The sequence below is a fragment of the Scyliorhinus canicula genome, chromosome 17 (assembly GCF_902713615.1).
Source record: "Scyliorhinus canicula chromosome 17, sScyCan1.1, whole genome shotgun sequence".
Lineage (NCBI taxonomy): Eukaryota > Metazoa > Chordata > Chondrichthyes > Carcharhiniformes > Scyliorhinidae > Scyliorhinus > Scyliorhinus canicula.
The window spans coordinates 112490427-112517525 of record NC_052162.1 but is presented as its reverse complement, the minus strand read 5'-3'; the positions used below and the strand labels follow the sequence as shown (position 1 = coordinate 112517525).

General features: G+C 49.3%; 2 protein-coding genes across 2 annotated transcripts in view; one reads left to right on the top strand and one right to left on the bottom strand.

The window, feature by feature from the left end:
* Positions 1 to 495: 495 nt before the first annotated feature.
* Positions 496 to 6874, bottom strand: LOC119952193 (gastrula zinc finger protein XlCGF7.1-like). Its single transcript, XM_038775809.1, has 2 exons — positions 6600 to 6874; positions 496 to 2518 (listed from the first exon to the last, which is right to left on the bottom strand). Exon 2 carries the CDS (start codon positions 2179 to 2181, stop codon positions 1309 to 1311), a length of 873 nt encoding a protein of 290 aa, XP_038631737.1. The 5' UTR covers positions 2182 to 2518; positions 6600 to 6874; the 3' UTR covers positions 496 to 1308.
* An 11307-nt stretch (positions 6875 to 18181) lies between these two features.
* The window catches only part of LOC119952158 (gastrula zinc finger protein XlCGF8.2DB-like), a 56830-nt gene continuing 47912 nt past the window's right edge, over positions 18182 to 27099 (top strand). The window contains exons 1-3 of the mRNA XM_038775752.1: positions 18182 to 18723; positions 19400 to 19470; positions 25598 to 26812. Of these exons, the coding sequence (XP_038631680.1) occupies positions 25918 to 26812 (895 nt within the window). The 5' untranslated portion in view covers positions 18182 to 18723; positions 19400 to 19470; positions 25598 to 25917. The remainder of the gene's footprint in view (positions 18724 to 19399; positions 19471 to 25597; positions 26813 to 27099) is intronic.

Below are 27099 nucleotides of genomic sequence, written 5' to 3'. Positions count from 1 at the left end.
CTAAATTGCCCCTTAATTGGAAAAAATAATTGGGTAATCTAAATTTAAAAAAAAAATCATTCTTTTTCCTCGTCATATGCTCAGTTAATTTCTTAAAGACCCCAAACAATTAATGAATCTATCAGGATTTATTAATTTTCAAACACATTAATTTCTCCGTGATGTGGAGATGCCGGCGTTGGACTGGGGTGAGCACAGTAAGAAGTCTTACAACGCCAGGTACCATTTCTCCAGTACTGCTTTTTCACTAATACTAATCTCTTTCAGTTCCTCGTGCTCACTGGTCCCTTGGTTCTCTGGTGTTTTTAGGACAATTTCTGTATCTTCCTCTGTGAAGACAGACACACATTGTTTAGTTTCTCTGCCATTTCCTTATTCCCCATTATAAACTCTCCTGTCTTTGCCTGGAATGGACCCACATTGGTCTTTGCTAATCTTTTCCTTTTCACATTCCTATAGGAGCTTTTCCAGTCGGTTTTTATGTTTCTCGCCAGTTTGCTCTCATATTCTATTTTCTCTTTATCAGTTTCTTGATCCTTCTTTGCTGAATTCTAAAACAAGTTCCCAATCCTCAGGCTTACTACTATTTTGGCCACTTTATGAGCCTCTTCCTTTGATCTCATGGAATCTTTAACTTTTATGTTAGCCACGGTTGTGTCACTTTTCCTGCTGGATTTTTATTTTCTAAAGGAATATTTATTTGATGTAAATATGTAATAATTCATTAACTGCTGGCGATTGCCTGTCTATCTTCATACATTTAATCCAATTCACAGGCAACTTGCCCCTCATACCGTGACAGTTTTCTTCTGTGAAGAACACCTAGATAAAGTAAACAAAAGAACCGTGTGACCACCATAGCCCATCTTCATGGCAATGTGGCATATCTTGGTGGGTTCCAAACAGAACTGGCAACTAAATATCTTCCAACTTCCAAACTTCCATTCTGTGATCCTTGTGAAATTTGAAGCCAGGTATTTGTAACAAGATTTAAAGAGCGTCAGCCCACTGGAGGCAAAGTCATGAGACCGGCCAATCCAGCAGAAAGAAACCCTCCGGCCATCTCTGTTGACCAACTGTCAGAATGAACACAATGCAGTCCTGGATGTAATGGAGAGCAGAAACAGCAACAGCAAAATCCAACCCCTGTAATCAATTGTGTTGGTATCTCAGCAGGGACGAGGAAACACAGAATCCCTTCCCACACTGAGAGCAGATGAATGGTCCTCCCCAATGTGAACATGATGGTGTGTCTGCAGGGTAGATAATTTGAGCCCATGCCTTTCCACACTTTGAGCAGGTGAATAGCTACCCCAGGTGAACTCGCTGGTGTGACTGCAAGGTGGATGAATGACTGAATCCCTTCCCACACTGAGAGCAGGTGAACGGCCTCTCCCCAGTGTGAACTCGCTGGTGTGACTTCAGGTTGGATAACTGAGTGAATCCCTTCCCACACCAAGAGCAAGTGAACGGCTTCTCCCCATTGTGAACTCTCTGGTGCGTCCGCAGGCTGAACAACCGAGTGAATTCCTTCCCACACTGAGAGCAGGTGTATGGCTTCTCCCCAGTGTGAACTCTCTGGTGTGTCCGCAGGCTGGATAACTGAGTGAATTCCTTCCCACACTGAGAGCAGGTGAACGGCTTCTCCCCCGTGTGAACTCGCAGATGTGTCTGCAGGTCAGATAACTGAGTGAATCCCTTCCCACACTGAGAGCAGGTGAATGGCCTCTCTCCACTGTGAATTCGCTGATGTGACTTCAGGCTGGATGATTCAGTGAATCCCTTCCCGCACTCAGAGCAGGTGAACGGCCTCTCCCCAGTGTGAATTTGCTGATGCTTCCGCAGGGTGGATGAATGTCTGAATCTCTTCCCACACTGAGTGCAGGTGAATGGCCTGTCCCTATTGTGAATTCGCCGATGTGACTTCAGGCTGGACAACTCAGTGAATCCCTCCCCACACTGAGAGCAGGTGAACGGCCTCTCCCCAGTGTGAGTTCGCTCGTGTGACTTCAGGCTGGATAATCGAGTGAATCCCTTCTCACACTGAGAGCAGGTGAACGGCCTCTCCCCAGTGTGAATGCGTCGATGAGCTTCCAGCACAGATGGGGCTTTGAATCCCTTCCCACAGTCTCCACATTTCCACGGTTTCTCCATGTTTTGGGTCTCCTCGTGTCTCTCCATGTTGGACAATTAGTTGACGCCTCGTCCACACACAGAACACGTGTACAGTCTCTCCCCGCTGTGAATGGTGTGATGTGTTTTCAGGCTGTGTAACTGGTTAAAGCTCTTTCCACAGTCAGTGCTCTGGAACACTCTCACTCGGGTGTGTGTGTGTCTCGGTGCTTTTCCAGTCACACTGATGGTTAAAATCTTCTGAAGCCAACAGAACAGACAAACATTTCTCCTTCTAGATTCAAAGGCCGATGATATTCAGGTGCCAAGGAATCGAGTGACTATCAGATGTTGATGTGATGTTTGCTGAGAAATTTCTGTCTGTAATTCCTCACCTTCTAACGTCCTGTAAAAACAATTTACAAAAGACATCACAGTCAGTACAGGATAGAAATTCAGAACAGACAATTCTAGTTCCTAGAGAACATTCTTTCCTCTCTCATTCCCCAAAAGCTGTAAATCTCCATCCCATACACTCTCCCTCCATTCTCATTCTGCTGTATCTAATATTCACCCTCCCAATTCTCCTGAAGGTGCTGATTCAGGCTGATTGACAGATCCCTGCTCACTGCTTCCTGTCCTGGACACAGAGACCATAACAAATAGGAGCTGCAGTCGGCCATTCAGCCCATCGAGCCTGCTCAACCATTCAATGAGATAATTGGCCGATCTACCTCAGCACCATTCACCCCCATATCCCTCGAAATCTTTAACATCGAGAAACCTATCAATCTCAATCTGGAAAATACTTGATGACTGAGGCTCCACGATTTCTGGGTTAGAGAATCCCAAAGCTTCACCACATCCTCGAGTGAGGAAATCCCTCCTCATCTCAGCTTTCACTCCATTTTCCTGCCGGTTCTTCATAACCCTCGACTCCCTCGTCAATTAGAAATCTGTCTGGGGGAAGGGGGGGGGGGAACCATGTGATGTGGGTGCGAGTAGCTGTCTTACCGCAGGTTCTGGCGCACTTGCCTATAATCCATCATTTATCCTGGTTGCCCGGCACTCATCCACATCATACTGGAATCAATATTTGTTGTCATGTCGCTGGAAGACTTTCTGATTAGCTTTGGTAAGATTTTGCTGAAAAAAGGGCCAGCGCGGTGGCGCAGTGGTTAGCACTGCTGCCTCACGGTGCCGAGGACCCGGGTTCGATCCCAGCCCCGGGTCACTGTCCGTGTGGAGTTAGCACATTTTCCCCGTGTCTGCGTGGGTCTCACCCCCACAACCCAAAGATGTGCAGGGTAGATGGGTTGGCCACGCTAAATTGAACCTTAATTTAAAAAAAACAAAATTGATTACACCAGAAAATGTCAAGAAATCGATAAAAGAGCGCAGGCAGGTTCAGTGGGGGTGGAGCCGCCTTTTCAACATGGCGGCCTGACCCTCAGGAGGTGTCCCGACCCCGCGCTCTCCGGGGCTCTCTCGGAGGCGGTGAAAATGATGACTGCCGACATTCTCCTTGTTATTGACCAGAGGCTGAGTGAGCTGACTCAATATCTGTGAGCTCATGAGGCCGAGCTGCAAATCACCATGAAGAGGCTCGATGATCTGGAGGAGAAAATCCTGAACATTAAGCAAGATGCCTCCTCGGCAGAGGCAAGAATTCAATCCTTGGAAAACCGGCTGAGTGGGATGACGGATTCCTGGAGGACTTGGAGAACCAAGGGTCAGAGAAAGAATATCCGAGTAGTCGACCTGCCAGAAGGTGTGGAGGGTAAGGCTCCCGTTACCCTCCACACCTTTGTGTGGCTGCCACGTTTTCTCCAGCTGGATGTGAAGCCTGGGTGTTTTAAATTAGAAAGGGCATCGGATCCTGTCTTTGAGGCTGAGGGATAGTTTTCATCCCAGGCCTGGAATCATTCACTTCCACAACTTGAAAGATCACCAGAGGGTCCTGGAGACAGGTAAGGTGAGGTGGGACCTGGCTCCATGAGGGAATGAGGATTTCCTTCTTTCAGGACTTTTCGGCAGCCACACAAACGAAGCATCGAGGTTTCGATGAAGTTTGAAGGGAACTCAAGGCTGCGGGAGTGAATTATGTCGCTTTATTCTGCGACCCTGAAAATTATTTCCGACAACTCCGTCAAATCTTTCGATAATCCGATACTGCCTTGGTTTTCGTTAAATCCATGAAGGGCAAGGACAATAAAATAATAATTGCTGATTGTCACAAGTAGGCTTCAATGAAGTTACTGTGAAAAGACCCTAGTAGCCACATTCCGGCGCCTGTTCGGGGAGGCTGGTACGGGAATTGAACCGTGCTGCTGATTTGGAGGGCTGCTTCAGCTCACTTGGCTGGACAGCTGGTTCGTTGATCCAGAGAAACACCAACAGTGCGGATTCCCTGTAACAGCTGAGGTTATCCATGAAGGCCCGGCCTTCTCAATCTTGCCCCTCACCTGAGATGTGGTGATCCTCAGGTTAAATCACCACCAGTCAGCTCACCGACTCAAAGGGGTCTATGAACATGTTCCAGAACATGTGGACATGGTTTGTGGGCCCTCCTGCACATCGCCCAGACCTGTCTACTCCAAAACACCTGCTCATCCGGGCCACAGTCATGTGTGCCCAGTGGACCACCTTGAATTGTATCAGGCTGAGCTTGGCACATGGTGAGGACGTGTTGACTCTGCTCAGGGCATCCTCCCACAGACCCACCTCTAACTCCTTACCCAACTCATCTTCCCATTTACGCTTTAGCTCACCGAACTGGGTTTCCTCCCACTCCATAAGTTCTTTGTAAATTTCCAATACCTTCCCCTCCCCCACCCCCGAGCAAATACTTGGCCTGTTTGACAACGAAAAAGGCCGACTTTAGAGCGATGCCCTCTGTGCAACTTGGGGGATGGATAAGGGTCATGAAGACAGAGGAAATCAAAAGGGATTTTGGGAATTCTATGAAGGATTATACACGAGGACTGACGATGTGTTGGTGGGTGTTGAACATTTTCTCTCTTTCCTGATGCATCCGGAGGCCTCAGAAAGCCAGCGTGACGCTCTTAATAATCCCCTTTCTAGGGCAGAGTGTCAAAGGCCCTGAAGGAGCTGCAACCGGGTAAAGTACTGGGATGATGGCTGTGGGTTTTACAGGGGGTTTGAGGATTTGTTGTTGGACCCGTTGGTAGATATGTATTGTTACTCTTTTGACTCGGGGATGCTGCCACCGACTCTTCGTGAGGCTAATCTCTCTTTGATTCTGAAGGTGGACAAGGACCCAGAGGAGTGGGTCCCTCATCGCCCAATCTCTCTTTTGAATGTTGACTTGAAACTGCGATCTTATGTTTTGGCGATAATGCTGGAGGACATCCTTCCGACAATCGTGCGGGAGGACCAGACCGGGTTTATACGGGGAAGATTTTCCAGTAACAATGTTGGAAGGTTGCTGAATGTGATTCAGGCTTTTCAGAAATATCCATTGGATTGGCTGCTGATCTCCTTCGATGCAGAGAAAGCTTTTGCTCGAGTTGAGTGGAATTATCTGGTGTATCCGCTGCGAGGCTTCGGGTTGGATGAGGATTATATTGATATCACAGACCGGCAGCGGCGGTGATCACCAATGGTTTAAGGGTGTTGAATTTTGAGCTTCAGAGAGGGACGAGACAGGACTGCCCTCTGTCCCCTTGGCTGTTTGCGTTGGCCACTGAGTCCTCGCCGGAGGATATCAGATCGGATCCTCTGATATCGGGACTGGGGGGTGGGGTGAGGCAGCACAAGATCACCCTGTGTGCAGATGACGGGCTGTTGTTTGTGTCGATCCCAGTGTTTCTGTCCTGCCCATTATTGGAGTAGTGGATGGATTTAGTGCCTTATCTGGTTATAAGATCAATTTTAGAGTCCGAGGCCATGCCGGTTGGGAGGGTTGAGGGGTAAGCCCCCTCCTCTTGCTAAGTTCCCCTTCAAATGGTTCCCCCCCTCCCTTGTGATTTAAATATCTGGGAATGTCAATGGTCCCCCTCTTTCAGACAGCTGAATGGGGCCAATTTTCCACAGGTGATGGTGACTATTAGGTGGCACCTTGCCCGGTGGTCGGCTCTTCCGATTTCATGGTGAGGGAGGATCACCTTCATTAAAATGAATGTGTTGCCCAGACTGTTGTACCCTCTGCAGGTGCTGCCTGTACTGCTGTCGACCAGAGGCGTTAAGGAAATGAATGGAATGATTAGTACGTTCAGGTCCAATCACCAGGAGCTGAGGGAGGGTTGGGTCTCCCGAATATCAACTGGCCTTTCGTCCAATGTGTCAAGCTGAGAGAGCAAAGGATGTCAATGTCTTTAAGAGAGAGAGAGATCTGGGCCAAACTTTCCAGAGTCTGCACCCTCCCTGGATTCACTTCCTTTCCCTTCAGTTGCTGCAAGTGACCAATTGAAGGTGAGAATGAGAAAAGAAATGGAAAGGGGGAGAAAAGAAAGTGTTTTACTCACAGATGTTGAAGATGTTGCAGTTACAAAGCCCGCGCTCTGATTGGCTGGAGGACGTGGGTCCTTTCATTGGTCAACACTTCAGCAGGACAATCGGGGGCGGGCTCTCCCCCGCGCACGCGCACCTTCCTCTCTTCCTGTGGTGCGCATCAGCTGGTTGCATGGAAACCGTCTCCAGGAGGTGTCAAAGAGGGTGGGGGGGGGAACAATGGGAGGGGGCGGGGCTCCCGTGTCCTCGCGCCGGCTGGTTGTTGACGGCTTCGGCCAGAGAGAACCGCTCGGTGATCTTCCTCTGCCCCAGCCGGACTGCGCATGTGCAGGAGGGGAGGAGTAAAGTGCGCATGTGCAAGGAAGAGTCCACTCTGACCTTCAAGCTGAGGTGTTGACCAATGGGAATAGTCGGAGGACTCTTGTCCTCCAGCCAATCAGAGCACTGACTTTGTGACATTGAGGATTCAGCTTCACACAGACTGAAGGTTCCTCCTGTCTGCAACAAATCATAGAATTTAAAGTGCAGAACATGGAACACACAGTGCAGAAGGAGGCCATTCGGCCCATCGAGTCTGCACCGACCCCCTTCAGCCCTCACTTCCACCCTATCCCTGTAACCCAATAACCCCTCCTAACCTTTTTGGTCACTAGGGGCAATTTATCATGGCCAATCCACCTGACCTGCACGTCTTTGGACTGTGGGAGGAAACCGCAGCACCCGGAGGAAACCCACGCAGACACGGGGAGAACGTGCAGACTCCGCACAGACAGTGACCTAAGCCAGGAATCGAACCTGGGACCCTGGAGCTGTGAAGCAACTGTGGTAACCACTGTGCTATTCGTACAGAAGAAAGCCCATCGAGTCTGTACTGGCCCTTGGAAAGAGCACCCTACTTAAGCCCATACCTCCACCCTATCCCAGTGACCCAGTTACCCCAGCTACCCTTTTTGGAGACTAAAGGGGCAATTTGCATGGGCAATCCATCTAATGCACATTTTTGGACTGTGAGAGGAAACAGGTCAGTGACCCACGCCAGGAATCGAAAATGGGACCATCTCTGAGTAAAACACTTTCTTTTCTCCCCCTTTCCATTTCTTTTCTCATTCTATCCTTCAATTGGTCACTTGCAGCAACTGAAGATAAAGGATGTGAATCCGGGGAGGTTCCAGACCCTGCGATTTCTACATTTGATCTCATCTGGTAGGCCCACGATCCGTGGGTTTTGGCGTCTCGATCGGTTTTCCTGGTCGATGACTTTCTCTTCAGGCTTCCCTGTGTCGCAACCAGCCTTCCCCACTTCTTTTTCTAGAGCGATGATCCGGTCACCCTCGCCTGTTCAGCTTTCTCCGGCTCTTTAATGATGTTTTCCTGAGCTTCCAGTTGCCTCTCCGCCTTGTCCAGGGCCAGCGGGATGATGGCCAGAGCTTCCGCAACTGCACCCCTGATCGCAGCTTGAATACCTGTTTTTGTCTCTTCCTGGCGTTCTCTCAGTCCCCTTGAGAGAAACCTCCTCTCCCCATCCTCTGGTGTGTGGGAGCTCCTTGCGCGATGGGCTTGCCCTTCTTACTCTGGCGAGGTACAAGCCTCACCGCCTCCTGCCTCGGCCGGCTCGGCCGTTTGTTTCTCCAGGCTTTTTCCACTCTCTGTTTCCACGCGGCCTCTTGAATGGCTGTTGTTTGACATTTTCCCTTCGTATTGTTGCTGGTGGAGATGTGGTGATGTTTATTTCTTTGTATTAGCCGGCTACTTCGGGTGAAAAGAGTGTATTTTCAGGAGAAATGAAATGAAAATGGCTTATTGTCACAAGTAGGCTTCAAATGAAGTGGCTGTGAAAAGCCCCGAGTCGCCACATTCCGTCGCCTGTTCGGGGAGGCTGGTACGGGAATTGAACCCGCGCTGTTGGCTTGCCTTGGTCTGCTTTCAAAGCCAGCGATTTAGCCCTGTGCTAAACAGTCTAGAGCCACCTGATGTCCGCCTTCTCAGCACGGTAGGGTAGCACGGTAGCATTGTGGATAGCACAATCGCTTCACAGCTCCAGGGTCACAGGTTCGATTCCGGCTTGGGTCACTGTCTGTGCGGAGTCTGCACATCCTCCCCGTGTGTGTGTGGGTTTCCTCCGGGTGCTCCGGTTTCCTCCCACAGCCCAAAGATGTGCAGGTTAGGTGGATTGGCCATGATAAATTGCCCTTAGTGTCCAAAATTGCCCTTAGTGTTGGGTGGGGTTACTGGGTTATGGGGATAGGGTGAAGGTGTTAACCTTGGGTAGGGTGCTCTTTCCAAGAGCCGGTGCATATTCGATAGGCTGAATGGCCTCCTTCTGCACTGTAAATTCTATGATATCCCCATCACCGGAAGTCAGTTACCAAATACATCTGATTCTTTTGCATATCTGTAAGTAAATCTGAGAGAAAAGAGCTCACATTTCAAGTCCGATGACTCTTTGTCAAAGCTAACAGACAGAGCAAGTGGGAAATATTTAGCTTTGTTAGCTAACAAAGTCTGCTAGCTTTGACAAAGACTCATCGGACTCGAAATGTTACCTCTTTTCTCTCCCTACAGATGCTGCCAGACCTGCTGAGATTTTCCAGCATTTTCTTTTTTGGTTTCAGATTCCAGCCTCCGCAGTAATTTGCTTTTATATATTATGTGAGTAAATCTGATGTTGCACCTTTCAACTCTTGTCTTACATTTTCTATCTCCATATCTTTTAACTGTCGCATGCAACTGGAGTAGAGCTATGGCTGTCTCAGATTTAGACTCAGATTTTCCTAACACTGAGTGGGTTTCTTCTCACTGTATCTGTCCACAGGTCCCAGACCCTTTAATGTTCTCCCCAAACTGTCTATCCGCTTGGCCATTTCCGGTTTAGTGCCGTTTCCCATTCTGGCGAATTCTCAACTCAGTTAATCAACACTATTTTCGGGGTCTGGCGCTGAATTGGCAGGGACAAAGGGAAGAGAGTGTCTCTCCTAAATCCTTTTGAACTCCTTTCCAGATACTGGGGCTGTTTAGCACAGGGCTAAATCGCTGGCTTTGAAAGCAGACCAAGCAGGCCAGCAGCACGGTTCGATTCCCGTAACAGCCTCCCTGAACAGGTGCCGGAATGTGGCGACTAGGGGCTTTTCACAGTAACTTCATTTGAAGCTTACTCGTGACAATAAGCCATTTTCATTTCATATCCTTGCTGCTAACTTCCCATCCGGTCTTTCCTTGTCGACACACTTGGGGTTGGTGAACACCCCTCAAGGCTGATTATTGGAGCTTGCTTTTGCTCCTAACCGTTAGTCACTCGAACCTTTTACTCTAACAATTATGTTTGCAATTCAGTCAGCAGTTCGAACACGTCCTCAGAACCGACCCAGTCCTTTGTTTATGCTCTCATCGCCCACTTAATCCTGGCCATCATGGGGAGCTCCTGCCCTCTTAATTCATGCTCAGGTTTGGTGATTGAGGTGTTTAACTCAGAACTGCACCAAGTGCTCTAAAGTCTTACACGTGCCACATCTGGGGTGCCAATATATGTTGCTCCCTCAGCTGGCATAAACTGATGAAAACAGACAAATTGAATACTCATTGCAAGTTTGATTTACTTTTATATGGACAACTTTATTTAACTCAGACTTTAGCTATGTGTTTATTTGAACAGTTACATAATTTCAAGACTCACGACTTGAACGAAAATATACTACCCAGATAGAGAGAACTTGGCCAGGCTTGCTCTGGAGGGTGTATGCCTTAGAGGTTGATGCACGATCAATTGCACAAAGACAAGAGTTGAATACAACTGAGGCTTTATTACACTAAGATGTGTGGCCTCCTACAGCTGCTGGCGAAATGGCTGCTGTACAGGGAGCACACATATTTATACTCCGCCTACTGGGCGGAACCAGCAGGCAGGGACTACCCCCGTACCTGTAGTACAGGGACTTAACATACATACCCTAATATATACAGCAGTGGTGACTACCACATTCACCCCCTGTTAAAATTGAGTCCAGCGGGGGTGGTGGAGAACTATATACATCACAAGTTTAATATACAGAGAAAAAAATTTTTTGAGTCCAGAACCAATTATAGGTTTAGCCGGTCCAGAGACTTGATCTGACGTTGGGAACGAAGCAGTGGTGGCGATTCTGACGTCGGTCGGGTCCTTGGTGACTCCGGGAGCGTGCCGAGATCCTCTTCATCCTCGGGCGTGGACAGGGGGAGGACGGATGGTCCTGGGGGGTGTTGCTGCTGGGTGTGTCAGGGGAGGGGAGGGTGGCACCGGGCTGGAGGTTGTGTGTGTGTGGAACCTGCTGGTGCCAGATCCCTGAGAGAGACAGTATCTTGGCGGCCATCGGGGTACGCTACGTAGGCATACTGGGGGTTGGCGTGGAGTAACTGCACCCTTTCCACCAACGGGTCCGCCTTGTGGAGTCGTACGTGCTTACGGAGGAGTATGGTTCCTGGAGCTGTGAGCCAAGTCGGGAGTGACAACCCGGAGGTGGACTTCCTGGGGAAGGCAAAGAGATGTTCATGGGGTGTGTCGTTAGTCGCAGTGCATAGGAGCGACCGAATGGAGTGCAGTGCATTGGGGAGGACCTCCTGCCAGCGGGAGGCCGGGAGATTTCTGGACCGTAGGGCCAGTTGGACGGCCCTCCACACCGTCCCATTCTCCCTCTCTACCTGCCCGTTTCCCCGGAGGTTATAGCTGGTCGTCCTGCTGGAGGCGATACCCCTGCTGAGCAAGAACTGAAGCAGCTCATCACTCATGAATGAGGATCCCCTGTCACTGTGGATGTATGCGGGGAACAGAGCGAAGATTGTGTTGAGGGCTTTGATGACGGTGGCCGACGTCATGTCGGGGCATGGGATGGCGAAGGGGAATCTGGAATACTCATCGAGCACACTGAGGAAATACGTGTTCCAGTCGGTGGAGGAGAGGGGCCCTTTGAAGTCCACGCTGAGGCATTCAAAGGGGTGGGAGGCCTTCACCAGGCGCGCACGGTCCGGCTGGTAGAGGTGCGGTTTGCACTCCGCACAGACCTGGCAGCTCCTGGTGATTGTCCGTACTTCCTCGATGGAGTAGGGCAGATTGCGGGCCTTAATGAAGTGGTACAACTGTGTGACTCCCGGGTGACAAAGGCTGTCGTGCAGGGCCCGGAGTCGGTCCACCTGTACACTGGCACATGTACCTCGGGATAGGGCATCGGGGGGCTCGTTGAGCTTACTGGGCTATACAAAATCTCGTAGTTGTAGGTGGAGAGCTCGATCCTCCACCTCAAGATCTTATCATTTTTGATCTTGCCTCGCTGTGTGTTATTGAACATGAAGGCTACCGACCGTTGGTCAGTGAGGAGAATGAATCTCCTGTTGGCCAGGTAATGCCTCCAATGCTGCACAGCTTCAACGATGGCCTGGGCCTCTTTTTCACGGAGGAATGCCGAATTTCAGAAGCATAGAGGGTGCGGGAAAAGAATGCCACGGGCCTGCCTGCCTGGTTGAGGGTGGCGGCTAGAGCGACATCTGATGCATCGCTCTCCACTTGAAAGGGTAACGTCTCGTCAACTGCGTGCATCGCGGCCTTGGCGATGTCGGCCCTAATACGGTTGAAGGCCTGTTGAGCCTCGGCCACCAGGGGTAAAAGGGTGGACTGGATGAGTGGGCGGGCCTTGTCCGCATAATTTGGAACCCACTGGGCGTAGTAAGAAAAGAACCCCAGGCAACGTTTGAGGGCCTTGGGGCAGTGGGGAAGGGGGAATTCCATGAGGGGGCGCATGCGGTCGGGGTCGGGCCCCAGAACTCCATTCTGGACCACATAGCCGAGGATGGCTAAGCAGTTTGTGCTGAATACGCACTTCTCCTTGTTATAAGTGAGGTTTAGGAGAGTGGCGATGTGGAGAAATATGTCAAGGTTGGCATCATGGTCCTGCTGGTCGTGGCCGCAGATGGTGACATTGTCTAGGTACGGGAAAGTGGCCCGCAGTCCGTACCAGTCGACCATTCGGTCCATCTCCCGTTGGAAGACCGAGACCCCGTTGGTGACGCCGAAGGGAACCCTAAGAAAATAGTAGAGGCGGCCGTCTGCCTCGAAGGCAGTGTATGGGCGGTCCGCCTTATGAATGGGGAGCTGGTGGCAGGCGGATTTTAGGTCAACAGTTGAGAAGACCCAGTACTGTGCAATCTGATTGACCATATTAGATATACGTGGGAGGGGGTACGTGTCGAGCTGCGTGTACCGATTGATAATCTGGCTCTAGTCCACGACCATTCTGTGTTTCTCCCCCGTTTTCACCACAACCACTTGGGCTCTCCAGGGGTTGTTGCTGGCCTCAATGATGCCTTCCCGAAGCAGCTGCTGGACCTCGGACCTGATGAAGGCCTTGTCCTGGGTGCTGTACCGTCTGCTCCTGGTGGTGACGGGTTTGCAATCCGGGGTTAGGTTTGCTAACAGGGAAGGTGGGTCGACCTTTAGGGTAGCGAGGCTGCACACAGTAAGGGGTGGTAGGGGCCCACCGAATTTCAATGTTTGGCTCTGGAGGTTACACTGGAAGTCCAAGCCGAGTAGCAGGGCAGTGCAGAGGTTGGGGAGGACGTAGAGGCGGAAGCCGCTGAACTCTACGCCCTGGACCGTGAGCATGGCTATACAGTACCCCCGGATCACCACGGAGTGGTACCCGGAGGCCAGGGAGATTCTCTGATTGGCGGGGTGTACCGCGAGGGAGTAGCGCCTTACCGTATCGGGATGTATGAAGCTCTCGGTGCTCCCGGAGTCCAGCAGACAGGAGATCTCGTGCCCATCGATCTTCACGCTTGTGCAGGCGGTGGCTAGATTGTGTGGGCGAGACTGGTCGATCGTGACCGAGGCGAGCCGCGGCTGGCCGTCGCTGGTGTCAGACAATGGGATGCCCGGGGAGCACGGGTCCTGGAACAATTGTCTAGGTACAGGAAAGTGGCCCGCAGCCCGTACCAGCCCACATGCTGTGGGGGAGACAAGATAGCGGCGCCTGACGATCCTCAGGAGGACAAGATGGCGACGCCCATGGCGGGGGGTTGAACAAGATGGCGACGCTCATGGGCCGCACGTGGCCTGGGGATGGGAAGATGGTGGCGGCCACTGGCCGTGCGTGGCCCGCGGGGGGGGGGGGGGGGGGGGGGGGGAGAGATGTCGGCGTCCACTGTCCATGGCACACCACAGGCCTTGCAAAGGGCGCTCCAGGCTGGGCAGCGTTGGTGGGGGTGTTTTGACTGCCCACAGAAGTAACATCTGGGGCCCCCGGGGTTGGCTGGTTGGCGGGTGGCACAGGAAAGTGTAGGCCTGGATATTGCGCGAGGCGACTGTCATCGATAGCGCCCGCTTTTTGGTTGCCGTGAGGTCGGGCGTGGCCCCCTCTAAAAGTCGCTGGCGGATGTGATCTGACACAATCCCCATAACTAAAGCGTCCCGCATGAGTAAATTCGAGTCGTGGCTGTGACAGCTTGACAGCCACAGCCACAGGGGAATTAGGGCAGGCCAGAAATCTTCTATTGACTCACCAGGGAGTTGACTACGAGTTGAGAGGACGTGCCTGGCGTAAAGCGTGTTAGTCCGCTGAGCGTAATTCTCAGTAGCGCCATGGCTTCATCGCAGATCGGCGCGTCCTGGATAAGCGGAAATACGTTGGAGCTCAGCCGCTAGTAGAGTATCTGGATCTTCTGAGCTTCCGGAATTGGGTCTGGTGCAGACCTGATGTAAGCTTCGAAACAAGCTAGCCAGTGTTCAAAGTCCTTTTTGGCGTTGGTGATTGCGGATCCAGCTGCAGGCGATCCGGCTTGATGCGGAGGTCCATTTTCTGAAAACTTTAGTGTAATGAATTGATGCACGATCAATTACACAAAGACGAGAGCTGAATATAACTGAGGCTTTATTATACTAAGATGTGTGGCCTCATACAGCTGCTGGCGAAATGGGTGCTGGACGGGGAGCACACATATTTATACTCCGCCTACTGGGTGGAGCCAGCAGGCAGGGACTACCCCCGTACCTGTAGTACAGGGCCTTACCATACATACCCTAATATATACAGCAGTGGTTACTACCACAGAGGTTCCAAACTCAGGTCTGATCTTGCGAAGGTTGATTCTGGAGTTATCGCCGAAGTCTCTGCTATTTTATGTTTAGCTTGCAGTTTATAGACATCCTTCATCCTTGAGAGAGCCTTGATCTCGCTGTTCCAAAACTGTGTTATTAGTAAAATGTCCAGTTGTAAGTCGTTGTTCTGTCTGTTCCCATGAAAGTCGTTCTGCTTAAGCTACAGTGTCCACACGCACAAAAATTTGTTGGCCTCTGTCATTGTCCTCTTTTACCAGTATGCCTTACAGCAGTGTTTTCAAACTTTTTTTCTGGGGAACCATTTTTACCAACTGGCCAATGTTCGGGACCCACGCCAGCCGACCTTCGGGACCCACGCAGGCCGACCTTTGGGACCCACGCCAGCTGACCTTCGGGACCCACGCCGGCCGACCTTCGCGACTCACACTGGCTGACCTTCGTGGCCCACCATTTTCTCTTACCTTGTTTGCTGCTGACAAAATGGAGGAATCAAAATCGCGCATAAAGTGCGTGATGGTGACGTTTGGGGGCCGTGACCATAGAATTTTAAAAAAATAATCTGCACCTCCGAATGCACAAATTCACAGTCTGCAGCTGGCTTTTATATTCAATAGATAATTATTTTTTATAAATTGTAACAATATTGTTGCACGGCACATTTAATCAAAGAGACCAAGCCCATGTCATCATCAGACTCTTCAGATTCTTCCTGTTTCTTCTCTTCCTTTTTCTCTTCAGTAGCAACATGGGCAGCTGTGGAAAGAACTGCTGCTGCAGCTGGGGCACCGCTACCAGCACCAACGTTGCAGTTCAGACTATTGACGTCAATATTAGCCAATGTCTTAGCAAACAGACTAGGCCAGAAAGGCTCAATGGTCACACCAGCTGTTTTAATCAGGACATTGAATTTGTCTTCGGTGATAGTGATCTCGTCGTCGTGAAGGATGAGCGCACTGTAGATACAGGCGAGTTCCGAGGTGGAGGCTATAGCGCTGGATCTCTGCGGGTGGGTCCGATGGTGCTAGTCGCCAGGGGGGGAAACTCGACCTTAGCTCCATTCAGAAGAAGCGAGCACTTCCGAACCGGGCAGAGCGAGCAGCAGCTGGCTTTTAACTATGCCGGCTGCGAGCGGCCTTTTACCATAAAAAAAATGCGGCGCACTGCGCATGCATGCCTGATCATCGGTGTGTGCATGTGCAAAATTCTGCGCATGCGCACCGATGAGCGGGCACGCACGTGCAGTGCGGCCACATTTTTTTATATTGTAAAAAGGCTGCTCACAGCCGGCATGGTTAAAAGCCGGCTGCTGCAGTTGTTGCGCGCTAATTTGCACAATCGGGAGCGACGGACGGCTCCGCGACCCTCCTGACACACGCCCATGACCCACCTGCGGGTTGCGTCCCCAACTTTGAAGATCAGTGCCTTATAGCACAATGTGAGCCATGTTTCCTACTCAGCAGTAGGAAAAACAAATTTGCTATCCAGGATAAAATAAATGTCCTTCATCAGCAGAATCCAACCTCTGCCATCACTTGTGAACTCGCTGATGTCTCAGTAGGTAGGATAACTGAGTGAATCCCTTCCCACACTGAAAGCAGGTGAATAGCCTCTCCCTAGTGGGAACTTGCTGATACTTCTGCAGGCTGCATGAATCACTGAATCCCTTCCCGTAATTAGAAGGGAGCCACCTCTTTCCAGTGTGAGCTCGCTGATGTCTCAACATGGCGGGTTCCAGAGCTGGCAGAGGGCGGGTATCAAAAGGATGGGTGACCTGTTTATAGATGGGAGCTTTCCCAGCCTGCAGGCGCTGGAGGACAAATTTAAACTGCCACCAGGGAACGGCTTTAGGTATTTACAAGTGCGGGACTTCCTGAGAAAACAGGTGGTGGCCTTCCCCCTCCTGCCACCACGGGGGGATACAGGACAGGGTACTTTCCGGTACCTGGGTGGGGGAGGGGAAAGTGTTGGATATCTACCAGGAACTGCTGGAAGCAGAGGAAACCCCGGTGGAGGAGCTTAAGGGCAAATGGGAGGAGGAGTTAGGAGGAGAGTTAGAGCAGGGTCCGTGGGCGGAAGCCCTAACTAGGGTCAATTCGTCCTTATCATGTTTAATCCAGTTTAAGTAGTCCACCGGACACACATGACGGTGGCGAGGATCAGTACATTTTTCGGGGTAGAAGACAGATGTGCGAGGTGTGCGGGGAGCCCAGCAAACCATGTCCATATGTTTTGGGCATGCACGAACCTTGGAGGGTTCTGGCAGGGGTTTGCCCAGGCAATGTCCAAGGTGCTAGGTGGTGCCGAGTCCAGAGGTGGCGATCTTTGGAGTGTCAGAAGATCCGGGAGTTCAGGGAGTGAAAGAGGCCGACATTCTGGCCTTTGCCTCCCTGATAGCCCAGAGACGGATCCAGTTATTGTGGAGGGACTCAAAGCCCCCGAGTGTAGAGACCTGGGTTAGTGACATGGCTGGGTTTCTCAGCCTCAAGAAAATAAAGTCTGCCTTAAGAGGATCAATGCTAGGGTTCTCCCGGAGGTGGCAGTCATTCGTCGACTTTCTTGGAGATATTTAAAATGTCGGCAGTAGCAGCTTTCGAAAGGGCGGTTGATAAGTGTTGTTTTATGTTATTTCATGTGGTCTGTGAAGATAGAGCCAATTGGGGAAATGTCTATTTTTCACCACGTTAATGTTTATGTTCTTTTTCTGTTATGGTTATAACATTTTACAAATACTTCAATAAAAATATTTTAAAAATAAATAATTTTTATCATTGTCACAAGTAGGCTTACATTAGCACATTATTTACATTACAGGCGGCATGGTAGCTACCCAATTGCTTCACAGCACCAGGGTCACAGGTTCGATTCCCTGCTGGGTCACTGTCTGTGTGGAGTCTGCACGTTCTCCCTGTGTCTGTGTGGGTTTCCTCCGGGTGTTCCGGTTTCCTCCCACAAGTCCCGAAAAATTGCTGTTGGGAATTTGGACACTCTGAATTCTCCCTCAGTGTACCTGAACAGGCGCTGGAATGTGGCAACGTGGGGCTTTTCAGAGTAATTTCATTGCAGTGTTAAGGTAAGCCTATTTGTGACAATAAATATTATTATTATTAACAGTGTAATGTAGTTGTCAAATGGGCTCTTTCTGTGCCATAATTATTTTACATGTGAAAATAAACAACGTTTAGACTAGAAATAATAATAAATGTACTTTATTACAGATCCAAAAATAATATTTAATATATAACACTAGACATTTACGTGTAACCATTTAAATGTCAGCCAGAGACAGACCGGGCAGCACCGCAACGCAGTAGTTAGCTCTGGGTCACTGTCCATGTGGATTCTCCCCATGTTTCAGTCTGTGTGAAGTTCAATCTTCATTTACACAAATCCAGCGCTGTGATTGGCTGGAGGACCAGAGTACTTCTGGTCCTCCAACTCTTCCGATTGGTCGACACCTCAGCAGGACAGTCAGGGGTTGTTCTCTCCTCTGCACATGCGCAGCTTCCCCTCACCCTTGGACATGCGCAGTCCCGGGCCGGAAGAACACCGAGCGGCTTTTCGCTCTGGCCGGAGCTCCCTGAAAACCTTGTCTCGAGGGGGAGGGGGAACAACTGGGTGGGAGGTACCGTGTCGGCGCGCCGAACCTGCCCACTGGAACCCGGTGACGTCACCGCGGAGCAGAGTGAATGCTATTGGCTGATTCAGGCAGTGCTGCATTGTGACGTCATTGTGACGCTGAGGGGCGTACCAGCACACAGTCTCCCATTTGGAGCAATAGTGCTGGTCACAGAAACAACTCCCTGCGGATTGGACAACAGCTCAGAGCGTCCGGAGGTCAAAGTTCCTCCGTCCGATGGGCTCAGGAACTGCCTCCAATTGGCTGCATGGGGACGATTGACCAATGGGAATTCGTGGAGGACCGAACATTTTTGGTCCTCCAGCCAATCAGAGTCCGGGCTTTGTGTCAATGGCTGCACGGAGCTCCCTTCACTGTCTGCCCAGCAAAGCTGCTGCTCCTCCACCTCCACACAGACTGAAACTTCCTCCTGTCTCCAACATCTGTGAGTAAAACACTTTATTTTCTCCCCCTTGCCATTTCTTTTCTCATTGTGACCTTCAATTGTTTAAATCCCCAGGCCCAGATGAGATGTATCCCAGACTGAGAGGAGATTTCAGAGGCTCTGACAATTTTCAAAGCTTCTCTGGTCACAGGACTGGAGGATAACGAATGAGGTACCATTATTCATGGAGGGAAGCAGGGGAAGTAGAGTCTAACTTCAGTGGAATCACAGAATCCCTACAGTTCAGAAGGAGCTTGTTCGGCCTATTGAGTCTGCATCAACGGTACTCGACCTTTCTCCATTCTCATGCCCACCCGCCCTATCCCCATAACCTAATCTGCACATTTTTGGACACTAAGGGGCAATTTTGCCTAGCCAATCCACTTAATCTGCACATCTTGGAAGAAAAGGGAATACTCGGGAGGAACCCAGACAGACATGGGGAGAAAGTGCAAACTGCACACAGACAGTCACCCAAGGCCTGAATTGAAACCAGGTCCCTGGTGCTGCGTGGCAACTGTTCTAACCACTGCCACCAATAGGTATAGCTATTGGAAACAATTCTGAGGGACAGAATTAATCTCCATTTGGGGAGGCAAGAATTAATCAAGGACAGTCAGCATAGCTGTCAGGCAGAGACCATGTCTGACAATTTGATTTGATATTTTTTTAAAAGGTGACCTGGTGTGAAGATAAAGGTCGTGCAGTTAATAAGTCTACATGGACATCAATGAGGCTCCGGACAAGGTATCACATGGGAGACTGGCCAAGAAGCTAAGAGCCCATGAGATCCAGGGCAATTTGGCAAATTGGATCCAAAATTGACGTGGCAGGAGGCAGAGGGGATGGTGGAAGGTTATCTTTGTGGCTGGAAGCCTGTGTCCAGTGGTGTTCCACAGTGATCTCTTGTTGTTTGTAGTATACATCAATGATCTGGATATGAATGTGGGTGGTATGATAAGTAAGTTCACAGATGGCACAAAAATAGATGGTGTGGTAAATAGTGAGGAGGAAAACCTTAGATTACAGCACAATATAGATGGGCTGGTTAAATGGGCAACACAGTGGCAAATACAATTTAACCCTGCAAATACAATTTAACTAGGGGCAGCACGGTAGCATGGTGGTTAGCATAAATGCTTCACAGCTCCAGGGTCCCAGGTTCGATTCCCGGCTGGGTCACTGTCTGTGCGGAGTCTGCACGTCCTCCCCGTGTGTGCGTGGGTTTCCTCCGGGTGCTCCGGTTTCCTCCCACAGTCCAAAGATGTGCGGGGTTAGGTGGATTGGCTATGCTAAATTGCCCATAGTGTCCTAAAAGAAAGTAAGGTTAAGGGGGGGGGGGGGGGTTGTTGGGTTACGGGTATAGGGTGGATATGTGGGTTTGAGTAGGGTGATCATTGCTCGGCACAACATCGAGGGCCGAAGGGCCTGTTCTGTGCTGTACTGTTCTATATTCTATATTCTATAACCCTGACAAGAAGACTAAGGACATTATGTAACTCTTGTCAATTTGCTTCAGAAAGGAAATTTCGGGAATTGACTCGTTACATTCTTTATTATTTCAAAAGAGAAAATGCTGGAAAATCTCAACAGTCTGGCAGCATCTGCAGGGAGAGAAAAGAGCTAACGTTTCGAGTCCGATGTACTGAGTGTAGCGATGGGGGATTTTCACAATAACTTCATTGCATTCTTAATGTCAGCCCACTTGTGACAATAAGATGATTATTATTATTATTAAATATGAGGCAATGCATTTTGGGAGGACTAACAAGGCTAGCTAATATACAATGAATGGTAGGACCCCATGAAGTACAGAGGATCAGAGGACACTTGGTGTGCATGTCCATAGATCCCTGAAAACAGCAGTACAGGTAGATAAGATGGTTAAGAAGAGGTGGCATGGTAGCACAGTGGGAGCACTGTTGCTTCACAGCGCCAGGGACCTAGGTTTGATTCCTAGCTTGTGTCTGTGCGGAATCTGCACGTTCTCCCCCTGTGTGCGTGGGTTTCCTCCGGGTGCTCCGGCTTCTTCCCACAAGTTCTGAAAGACATGCTTGTTGGGCGAATTGGACATTCTGGATTCTCCCTATGGGTACCCAAAAAGGTGCCAGAGTGTGGCGATTGGGGATTTTCACAGTAACTTCATTGCGATGTCATGTAAGCCTACTTGTGACATTAATAAAGATTATTATATGGGATACTTGCTTCTATTATCCAAGGTAGACAATATTAGAACAGGAAGGTTATGATGGAGCCATATAAAACACTTGTTCGGCCACAACTAGGGTACTATGTACAGTCCTGGTTGCCACAATGGAGGAAAGAAGTGATTACACCAGAAGGGATGCCGATGAAATTAACCAGCACACTATAAAAGCAAATTAATGCAGATGCTGGAATCTAAAAGACAAACAGAAAATGCTGGGCAATCTCAGAAGGTCCGGAGAGAAACCTGAGCTAATGTTTCGAGACTGGACGACCAATTGTTAAATATTCACCAGCATGTTGCCTGGGCATTTCAGCAATGAAGAGAGGCTGGTTAGAAGTTGTTTTCCTTCGAGCAGACCAGGCTGAGGGATATGTGACTGAGGTGTACATATTTATGAAGGATATAGCAAGAGTAGATAGTAAGAACATTTTCCCCTTAGCAGATAGTTCAATAACCAGGGGGCATAAAGTTAAGGTGAGAGGCAGGAGGTTGAGAGGGGATTTGAGGGAAAACATTTTTACCCAGAGGGTGATGGGAATCTGGAACTCCACTGTCTGAAAGTGTGGTAGAGGCGGGAGCCCTCATCTTATTTGACTTCTTACTGTACTACATTTAGGAAGCATTGAGATGAGCACTGAAACACCACAGCATGCAGGGCTATGAACCAAGTTCTGGATAATGGGATTGGAATAGGGTGCTTGATGGGTGGCACTGACAGGAATGGCCCAAGGGCCTCTTGCTCTGCTGTAAATCTGTATGATTCTATGAGGACAGAGGTATGTCTCGTCGTGTTATGGGCCAGGGTTTAGAGAACCCCAAAGTGGATCATGGAGTTCACCTGACCCACAACTTTTAATAGATTGTGGTTAGGGGACCACATGGGCCTACTTTACAGGTGTAATGCAATAGAGATCGACAGTACTTTTAAATTAAAGCAATGTTAATTTAAGAAACCAGTTAACACTTTATAATCCCACAGTAAAAATATTAACAACAAAAAACAAATCCCCCAAAGAATACAGTACTCTAAAAGTAACTCTTAATCTTTCCTTAGAATATCCATAAGAAAAAAAAACCCTATTTACAGAAAGACATCAGGTTTAACTTCTCTACAGAAACAGGTATTATTTTTAAATCACCAAAGGATCTGGAGACAGTCATTAGATTGCAGAGAGAGAGAGACTGATACACCTTCTTGCTGTGACTGCAGCTATCCAGCTCTCAAAACTAACCTAAAATGTACCATGAAGCAGACAGCCCAAAGTGAAAGTAAAAGCAGGCAGACAGCCCAACTCCACCCACTCTGACATCACTGCAGCCATCCGATAAACACCCATTTCTTAAAGGTACACCCACTACAGCTATTTTACAAACAAAGGTACTCTCACATGACACCTCCCCCCAAGAAAAAAAAATAAACCATCAACTTCAAGATGGTTTCATTTTTCACCATTTCACTTTCCTTTAAGAAATATGGACAGTGAATATACATTTCATTTTTAATCAAAACAAAACACGCAAACATTTAATAATAACATAGTCCATTTTAGTTGTTCTTCCTCCAACTGGAATCCTTCTTGATTGACAGTCTCTCTGGACAAGAAGGTCTCTGCACGATCCATCCATTCCTCTACGCCTCGACATTTATCTTTAAAGTCACATACATTAGTTCAATCTGATCACAGAGTCCTTTGTAATTCTCCAACTGTTGTTGAAAACTCACCACTATTCTTAGAATTCCCTCTATACCAAAAAGGGCCGACATTCTAAATGGTGAACAGGGATTCTCACTCCCTGACTCCGATGCAGGCTTCAGTGGGTGCTATTCAGGTCAAACTATATTTTCAAGTTATCCCCCGGTATAACCCATACCTTCACCGAGGATTTCATCTACTTACCACTTAGTAGCATTGATTCTGGGTCCCGCATTGCTAAGAAAGTAAAGTAGGCTTTGTAATAACCACTGTTTCAGGTTAAAACTTCTAAGTTATTATATTATTATGTACTTTCTTTCTTTTAAAAAGAGGCAATCACTGTCTTTACAGAAAGGTAAAAAGATCTTGCTTCTGGATCCTTCTGGTTGGTTGAAGGGATCTTCAGGCCCAACTTGACAATCAGTCTTCTTTAAAGTCTGTTCTTCTTTAGATGTATTCGCTGGTTAGCTTGGTTGCTGTGTCTTGTCAATCCCATGTACTGAGCTATGAAAGCTGGCTCTGCTGGCTATCTCTGAGCTGACTCTGCCTCCTCTTTAAATTCTAGTCTTCCTTAGATGTATTAGCTGTTTTAGCTCGGCTGCTATGTCTTATCGTTCCCATGACTGAGCCAACTGGATCTTTGCTATTTCCAATGGGTCAGACTGTATCTCAGGCAATTTTAAATGCTCAGCTACCGCGGTAAGTAGCTCTCCTTTTCATCTTCTGTCAGGTAATGTTAACTACAATGTTTTTGCCACACCTGGTCGCTGCCGTCGTGAACATGGGCGGCAAATGCTAGTTTGAAGCTTGTGGGGGGCGGAGAGGGAAGTGAGCACCACGGCCGTGCTCGGGAGGGGACTGGCCCGCGATCAGTGCCCACCGATCGTCGGGCCGGCGTCTCAAAGCAACGCACTCTTTCCCCTCCGCCGCCCCGCAAGATCAAGCCGCCACGTCTTGCGGGGAAGCGGAGGGGAAGACGGCAACCGCGCATGGGCGGGTTGGAGCCGGCCAACCTGTGCATGCGCGGCTGACGTCACTTAGGCGCCACCGTCGCGTCATTCTCGGTGCGCCACCTTGACGCAAGCGTCAAAGCCCGACGGCCGAGAGTTACGGAGCGCCGCTCCTAGCCTAGGTGGGGGTGAACGGCCACTAGTGCTGCCCCTAGGTGAGCGGCCTCCGAGGCCGTCATGAAACTCGGCCGAGTTCAAGACGGCCTTCCCGATTTATCGCGGGAGCGCAGAATTCCGCCCTTAATCCTTCCTTGCAACATCCATAAGACAAAAAAAACCTTTTTACAGAAAGACATCAGGTTTAACTTCTCTACAGAAACAGGTATTATTTGTAAATCACCAAAGCACCTGGAGACAGTCTTTAGATTGCAGAGAGAGAGACTAATACACCCTCTTGCTGTGACTGCAGCTATCTAGCTCTCAAAACAAAACTAAAATGTACCCTGTAGCAAACAGCCCAAAGCGAAAGTAAAAGCGGACAGACAGCCCAGCTCCACCCACTCTCTGACATCACTGCAGCCATCCGATAAACACCCATTTCTTAACGGTATTCTCACGACATGTGATACAGATGAGATATTATTGATGGTTCTGTAATAAAGTACATATTGGGTGGCACGGTAGCACAGTGGTTAGCACTGTTGTTCTCAGCGTTAGGATCCCAGGTTCGATTCCGGCTTGGGTCACAGTTTCTGTGGACTCTGCACATTCTCCCCTTGTCTGCGTGGATTTCCTCTGGTTGCTCCGGTTTCCACCCATACATCCCAAAAGGCGTGCTTGTTAGGTGAATTGGGCATTCTGAATTCTCTCTCTGTGTACCGAACAGGTGCCAGAGTGTGGCGACTAGGGGCTTTTCACAGTAACGTCTTTGCAGTGTTAATGTAAGCCTACTTGTGACAATAATAAAGATTATTATTATTTATGATTAGCCTTGTCTTGTAATATGACTGTAGCTACGTTACACATTTCCAGCCACAGTCATTACAGCTCAGAAGGCATCCATTGGACAACTTGAGTTGATGCCGACTCTCTGTCGAGCAATTCTGTCAGTCTCGAGTGGGTCCCATTCTGTCGCCCTGCAGACCATCCAGTTTCATTCGGAAATGATTGATCATCTCTGCTTGATTACCCTTCGGTAAATCCCCCAAAGAATACAGTACTCTAAAAGTAACTCTTAATGTTTCCTTGCAACATCCATAAGACAAAAAAAAAACCTTTTTACAGAAAGACATCAGGTTTAACTTCTCTACAGAAACAGGTATTATTCCAGATCATGACCAATCACAACTTCCTCTATCTTAACCAACTGAAACAATCCTGTGTATTAAACAGATTTTTAGTCCACTAATATAGATATATATCTGTCTGTTCAGGTCTGTGTGTCCAGGACAGGAAGCAGTGAGCATGGATCTGTCTATCAGCCTAAATCAACACCTTCAGGAGAATTGGGAGGGTGTGGGCAGCACGGTAGCATGGTGGTTAGCATAAATGCTTCACAGCTCCAGGGTCCCAGGTTCGATTCCCGGCTGGGTCACTGTCTGTGTGGAGTCTGCACGTCCTCCCCGTGTGTGCGTGGGTTTCCTCCGGGTGCTCCGGTTTCCTCCCACAGTCCAAAGATGTGCTGGTTAGGTGGATTGGCCATGCTAAATTGCCCGTAGTGTCCTAATAGTAAGGTTAAGGGGGGGAGTTGTTGGGATACGGGTATAGGGTGGATACGTGGTTTTGAGTAGGGTGACCATTGCTCGGCACAACATCGAGGGCCGAAGGGCCTGTTCTGTTGTACTGTTCTATGTTCTAATATTAGATACAGCAGAGTGAGAATGGAGGGAGAGTGTGTGGGATGGAGATTTACAGCTTTTGGGGAATGAGAGAGGAAAGAATGTTCCTGAGAAACTAGAATTGTCTGTTCTGAATTTCTGTCCTGTACTGACAATGCTAACTTTTGTAAATTGTTTTTACAGGACATTAGAAGGTGAGGAATTACAGACAAATCTCTCAGCAAACATCGCATCAACATCTGACAGTCATCGGGACCTGAATCTAGAAGGAGAGATATTTGTCTGTTCTCCTTGTTTCAAGAGATGTTAAACATCAGTGTGACTGGAAAAGCACTGAGACGCACACACACACCCGAGTGAGAGTGTTCCAGGGAACTGACCAGTTACGCAGCTTAACAAAACCTCACACAATTCACAGTGGGGAGAGAGCGTACACGTGTTCTGTGTCTGGACGAAGTTTCAACTGATTGTCTAACCTGGAGAGACAGAAGGACGTCAACACCATGGAGAAACAATGGAAATGCGGGGACTGTGGGAAGGGATTCCGGTACCCATCCCAGTTGGAAATTCATCGGCACAGTCACACTGGGAAGAGATCGTTCACCTGTCCACAGTGTGAGAAGGGATTCAGTGATTCATCCAACCTGCGGAGACACCAGCGGGTTCACACTGGGGAGAGGCCGTTCACCTGCTCTGAGTGTGGGAAGGCATTCACTCAGTTATCCAACCTGCTGAGCCACAATGTCACTCACACCAACGAGAGACCCTTTAAATGCTCTGACTGCGGGAGCGGCTTCAAAAGGCCTCAGGAGCTGATGAAACACCAACGTATTCACACCGAGGAGAAGCCGTTCAGCTGCTCTCACTGCACAAAGAGGTTTCGAACGTTATTCACACTGCAAAGACACCATCGCGTTCACACTGGGGAGAGGCCATTCACCTGCTTTCAGTGTGAGAAGGGATTCAGTGATTCATCCACACTGCGCATACACCAGCGCGTTCATACTGGAGAGAGGCCATTTACGTGTTCTGACTGTGGGAAGGGATTCAGTGACTCATCCACTCTGCGGACGCACCAGCGAGTTCACACTGGGGAGAGGCCGTTCACCTGCTCTGACTGTGGGAAGGGATTCAGTGAATCATCCAACCTGCTGAGGCACCGGCGAGTTCACACCAGGGAGAGGCCATTCGCCTGCACTGTGTGCGGGAAGGGATTCACTCAGTCATCTGACCTGCGGGGACACCAGCGAATTCACACCGGGGAGAGGCCGTTCACCTGCACAGTGTGTGGGAAGGGATTCACTCAGTCATCCCACCTGCAGACACACCAGCGAGTTCACACTGGGGAGAAGCCATTCACTTGTACAGTGTGTGAGAAAGGATTCACTCAGTTATCCAGCCTGATGAAACACCAGCGAGTTCACAAGTGATGACAGGGGTTGGATTCTGCTGTTGTTGCTGCTGTTAATCCCATCCAGGACTGAACCATGTTCATTCTGACACTTGGTGAAGTGGGAGGGTAGGAGGGTTTCTTTCTGCTGGACTGGCCGATCTCACAACTTTGCTTCCAGTGGGCTGATGCTCTTTGAGCCTGGGAGAGCACATTTCCACTGAAATGATCTACAAAAGCTGATGAAGGACTTTTATTTTATCCTGGAGAGTAAACAGTGTTTATCCCCAATGTT

Excerpts from the sequence above, each read along its gene's own strand:
- LOC119952193 (XM_038775809.1), bottom strand. The coding sequence starts at position 2,181 with ATGGAGAGACACGAGGAGACCCAAAACATGGAGAAACCGTGGAAATGT.